At 52.5% G+C, this 4,785-nt stretch overlaps 1 protein-coding gene across 1 annotated transcript; it reads right to left on the reverse strand.

Moving 5' to 3' along the window:
• Positions 1 to 614: 614 nt before the first annotated feature.
• CYP26A1 (cytochrome P450 family 26 subfamily A member 1) lies at positions 615 to 4,143 on the reverse strand. Its single transcript, XM_073354939.1, has 7 exons — positions 3,955 to 4,143; positions 3,527 to 3,751; positions 3,022 to 3,309; positions 2,638 to 2,787; positions 1,738 to 1,872; positions 1,258 to 1,410; positions 615 to 1,044 (listed from the first exon to the last, which is right to left on the reverse strand). Exons 1-7 carry the CDS (start codon positions 4,141 to 4,143, stop codon positions 703 to 705), a joined length of 1,482 nt encoding a protein of 493 aa, XP_073211040.1. The 3' UTR covers positions 615 to 702.
• Between the last annotated feature and the right edge of the window lie 642 nt (positions 4,144 to 4,785).

The raw sequence follows: 4,785 nt of genomic DNA on the forward strand, positions 1-4,785 counted from the left end.
TTTAACAAGTGAACTGTTTTGACTCCAGCTGGAATCTTCTCAGGAGTTGTGCGTACAGAAAGAACAGAGGCTAAAATACAAGACAATTTATAAGGTTAGGAAAAAAAGAAACCTAAACCAAGAATTCGAATTCTTGTTTATGCCACCCCGAGCAGCTAAGGTAGTATATGCAGAAAATAACCAACATGCTAGAGATATTTGGAGCAAAGCATCTTCAAAAAAATAAACTTTATTTTAAGTCATAATAATCCATAAACTTTGAACACAAAACCTAGTATCTGAAAACATTCTCCTTGCTTAAATATAAGCCAAGTATGTATTTTGGTCATGGATGTGCAGTTAGGTCCCATGGTTTCATGTGTTTGTTAAAAGTTGAAGTGTCTCTGAATGCATACACTGTCAAATTCCTTCAAAATGCTAAAAAAAATTGACAAGCTTTCAACAAGATTCTTAAATAAGAGAGAAACATTTTGTTTCCCTAGAAATAAGTTATCTAATTATGGACCACACTGACCCATAATTGTAGTGCTTGAACATATCAACCAAACTTAGAATATTTAGTAGATTTTTAAATTTTTTTAAAAAGACATAAATAACTATTATACATGTACAAGTTAAATATTTAATATTGGTTTAGGTTTCTATAAAAAGCTATGTATACTTTAAATGCTATAGAATTTCATCCAGAAGTAACCTTTGACCTCAGATTTGGCCATTGAAACCTATGAATTTGGTAGGCAGGTTGTCCACTGGATAGACTATGGGGCCAGTTTTCATTGTAGGGGGTCCATTTAACAGCTGCCAGTCACAATTCCGAGCCAACTCCACAGTAAATATTTTGAGAAGGATTTTTGCAAACTCTTTGCCCACACAGCTTCTCAAGCCTCCTCCAAAAGGGATGAAACTGAACCTGGAGGAATCTTCTGGAGAGGGAGACATGAAGCGATCAGGGTCAAATTCATCCTTGTTGGTGAAAAGGTCTGCAACATCATGTGTATCACAGATACTGTAGATAATGTTCCAGCCTTTAGGAATCTGGTAACCCTGTTTAAAAAAAAAAAAAAAAAAAAAAGGTAAGAAATTCCAATATGTGAAGACTTCAGCTCAGAGGCAGATGGATGCCAAGATTTTAGAGAGAAATCAAAATCTCTGTATAAATTGTCAGTTTGACTTATGTTCAAATAATTACTAAGGAGAAAAAAAATTACAGCCATCAAAGGGATTTAATAGAAGCAGAGCCCAAGTAGCCCAGCTTACATTTAACTCAAAAGTCTTGAGTGCAACTCGAAATCCTCCAGGAACTGGTGGACTCAGCCTGAGGGTCTCTTTGATGACACAGCTTGTGTACTTCAGCTGTTCCAAGACTTCTATATCCAGTTGTTTGTCTTGGTTCATACTGCACAATAAACCCTAAGAAAAGAACATGGTTAACATAAGGCTCTGCACATAAAAGCCAGGCTACAGTTTGTGGTAGCTGGACACTGCATTGCCATCACTAATGTGGTACAAGCTAGTCATCAAGCTCCCAGGTAGTACAAGAGAAAGGGCTCCCCAAACAAGCTTGAATCATTGCAAATCTCATTTTTTCAAATGGAATATTCAGCTCTTCCTGGTTAAGTTGTTTTAAGGGGGCATTAACTTTGCTTAATTAAGAGATTTATTCATACACTCCCTAATCATGAAGGAGGAACAAACTGAATACAGAGGAATTTTAACTTCTACAGAGAAGACACCCACCTTCATTTGTAGCTCCTTTCTCACTTTTTGCAGAACAGCCCGGTGGAGCCCTAAGAAGGTGATTAGAGACGTGGCCGCACTGGCTGTGGTTTCATGCCCTCCAAACAGAAGTTCTGTTGCCGATTCTTTTAGCTCCTGAGACAAAGAGCAGGATGTCTGGGTTATTTTTCAAAGAAAATAATAAAAATCACACACACGCACGCTATTGTTTTAAGTACTTGAGACCACACTGCAGCGCCAAACTCATCGCCTTCTCCTCCCCTTCCCAAATGCCCTTCTAAAACTGCATCTCCAGTAAAGCAGAGGGGAAATTCCCTATTGAAACGCCACCAGTGATTAGCGATATTCCTAGGCTCCACATCGACAGGCTGCGTTTGATTATAAAGCCACAGAAAGACACGGGGAGGGGGGAGAGAAGATGAGCCGATACTCCTTGTCCGGGAAGGGATTTTGGAGAATGGATGGCTTACGGAAAGGATTGCCCTGGCTTGCCACACGTCGTGTTGTGCCGTTTAAACGGCCCCAGCACAAGAGAGGTTTCGAAAAGCACCAAGGGGGATTTCGATCGCTGTGCGAGCAGGATGTGCCCTGGGAGCCCAGGATCCGAGGCGGCTGGGGACTGGAGCAACTTCCTCAACTCGGGGGAAAAGGGGGGAGGGGGGAAATGGGGACACCACTCATGGGTCGCCATCGCCAGAAATCCTGGCCCTGAAGCGGTTCCCCTGGCTGAGACGAGGACTTGCCACCCTGATTTTCCTTCTCCCGGAGACCGCACTGCGGGGGGGGGGTACACTTAAGGCCCGATCCTGCTCCCCTTACATCAAGAAGAGCGATGCCAGGGAGGTTAAAGGAAGCCCCCGGCTGGGGCTATGCAGCGGTCCCCGCGGGCGGGCGTCTCACCTGTAAGTTCAGCGGCTCCCCGTTCTCCTGCGTGTGCTCCATCAGCAGCTGCAGCGCGTCCTTACAGCCGCCCGCGGGCTGCCTACGGGCCATCTTCGCCCGGATGTTCTCCTCGATCTTGGCGTGGATGAAGTTCCGCGCCCGCAGGCCCTGGGGGCGGAGAAGGGAGCCGAAGGGCTGCGGGTCATCCCGCTGCCAGGCCGTCCCCACGCGCCCCTCGCAGTGCCAACCCCCTGGGCGCCCGCTCCCAGCCCTGCCCCAATTCCAGCGGCCATCGCCGGGCACCTAGTGCCAGCGCCTGAGCCAGAGCTGCCCCGTGCGGCATCGCCCCCCGGAGGTGCCTGGGACCCCAGGGCTAGCCCCGATCGCGGGCAGGAGCTTTACCCGGTAGAGCCCGCTGAAGGGCACATCGATGGGCAGGGAGAAGAGGTTGCGGATCATCTCCTCGAAGGCCTCCACCAGCTGCCGCTCGCTGTCCTGGTCGGCGTGACGCGGCTCGAAGCCCAGCAGGATCCTCATGGCGATGCGGAACATGAGGCGCTTCACTTCGGGGTAAACCAGAAGGCAGGAGCCGCCGCTGCGCAGCCAGCGCGCCAGGCAGGCGCTCACCTCCTCCTGGAGGCCAGGGACGTAGTGCTGCAGCGCCTCCCGGGAGAAAGCCTTCATGATCACCTGGGGGAGAAGGAGAAGGCTCAGGCCACCGCGGCACCGCCCCAGGGGGAGAGCGCGCCGGGGCCGGGGCTCAGCCCGGCTGGCCAGGGGAGCGCACACCCGCCCCAGCCGCACAAAGGAGGGCGCCACTCCGGGAGCTTTGAGAGCGCCCAGGAGGCGGCCCCGGCCAGATGCGAGCCGGGGAACAGCCGCCTGGCCCTGGGGTGGCTCGCGGTACCTTTTTGCGGTGCTTGTGCTGCCCGTCGTGCAGGTTGGAGAGGCAGCCCGACCCCAGGATGGTGCGCACCGAGGCCGGCCACTGCACCGACACCAGCCGATGCTCCCCGAGCAGGATGTGCCGCACGTTCTCGGCCCCCATCACCCGCACGGTGGGGCGCCCGAAGAGGTGGGTCTTGTAGATAAATCCGTATTTCCGACGCTTCATCTGGAGAAACTTCCGCCGCTGGAGGGAGAGAAGGGCCGTGATAGCGGGGCTCCGGGCCAGCCGCCCGCCCGCCTCCCTGCTAGCGCTGCCCTGCCCCGCCCCGGCTACCTGGAGCTCAGCGCAGAAGGCGGAGCCGGGTCCCCGAGTCGCCCCTGGCCATCCCCCGAGGGGCTGCCCCTTCCCGAAGCCGGGCGAGGGCCGGGAGAGCTCGTGGGCCTTACCTGCAGCACCAGTTGCAGCGTCTCCCCGAAGAAAGGGAGCCCCATGGTGCCCGGGGGCAGCGGCAGGCTGCAGCCGGGCTCCCGGCCGCTCACGCAGTACAGAGCCCACAGCTTCACCGCAGCCAGGAAGAGCAGCAGGGGCAGTAGGAAGGTGCACAGCGTGCTGGCCAGCAAGGTGGAGAAGCCCATGGCTCGCGAGCGGCGCCTGAAGCCCCTACCTGTCTCCGCAGAGCAAAGCTGCGCACAGGCCGAGCCCCGCCGTGGGCCCCTTTTTATAGCCCTCCCCAGGTTGCTGCCCACTCTACCTTGGTCAGATACATTAGTTCACCCAAAGTTCATCTTTAATTACGGATTGTGGCCTGGCTCCTCCCCCCGAAATCTTTAACTGTTTGTTTTGCGCGGTGGCTTCTCCAGGTCTCCCTCCTCCAGGAGCTACAGACGAGCCACAGAGCTGACTTTGAAAAGGTGCTAATTTCACCCGGACAATAGGGCTCGCGGGAGAGGGGGCCTCGGAGCTCAGCTCCTTGAAGGCGCTGCTCTGTAGCTCATTGAATAATCATTAAAGGATGGAGTGGGGGCCGAATTGCAAACAGCTGCCAGTTCGACTCGTCAGGCTCGAGGAAGACCAGCTAATTAACGGCATCCCTTTTACCTTTATTTATCACTGATTAAACGGAGTAAGACTGTATTGGCGCAGATTATAGAAATGCCTCACTTACTTTGTCCTTATGCCCAGTTACACGGGAAAGCACTTACCGTGTTTATGTTTTGCCTCTGGGCATGGTTTGATAACGACCATACCCACAACCGATCTTATTTTTTAATCTCTCC

Source organism: Lepidochelys kempii, chromosome 7 (assembly GCF_965140265.1).
Source record: "Lepidochelys kempii isolate rLepKem1 chromosome 7, rLepKem1.hap2, whole genome shotgun sequence".
Lineage (NCBI taxonomy): Eukaryota > Metazoa > Chordata > Testudines > Cheloniidae > Lepidochelys > Lepidochelys kempii.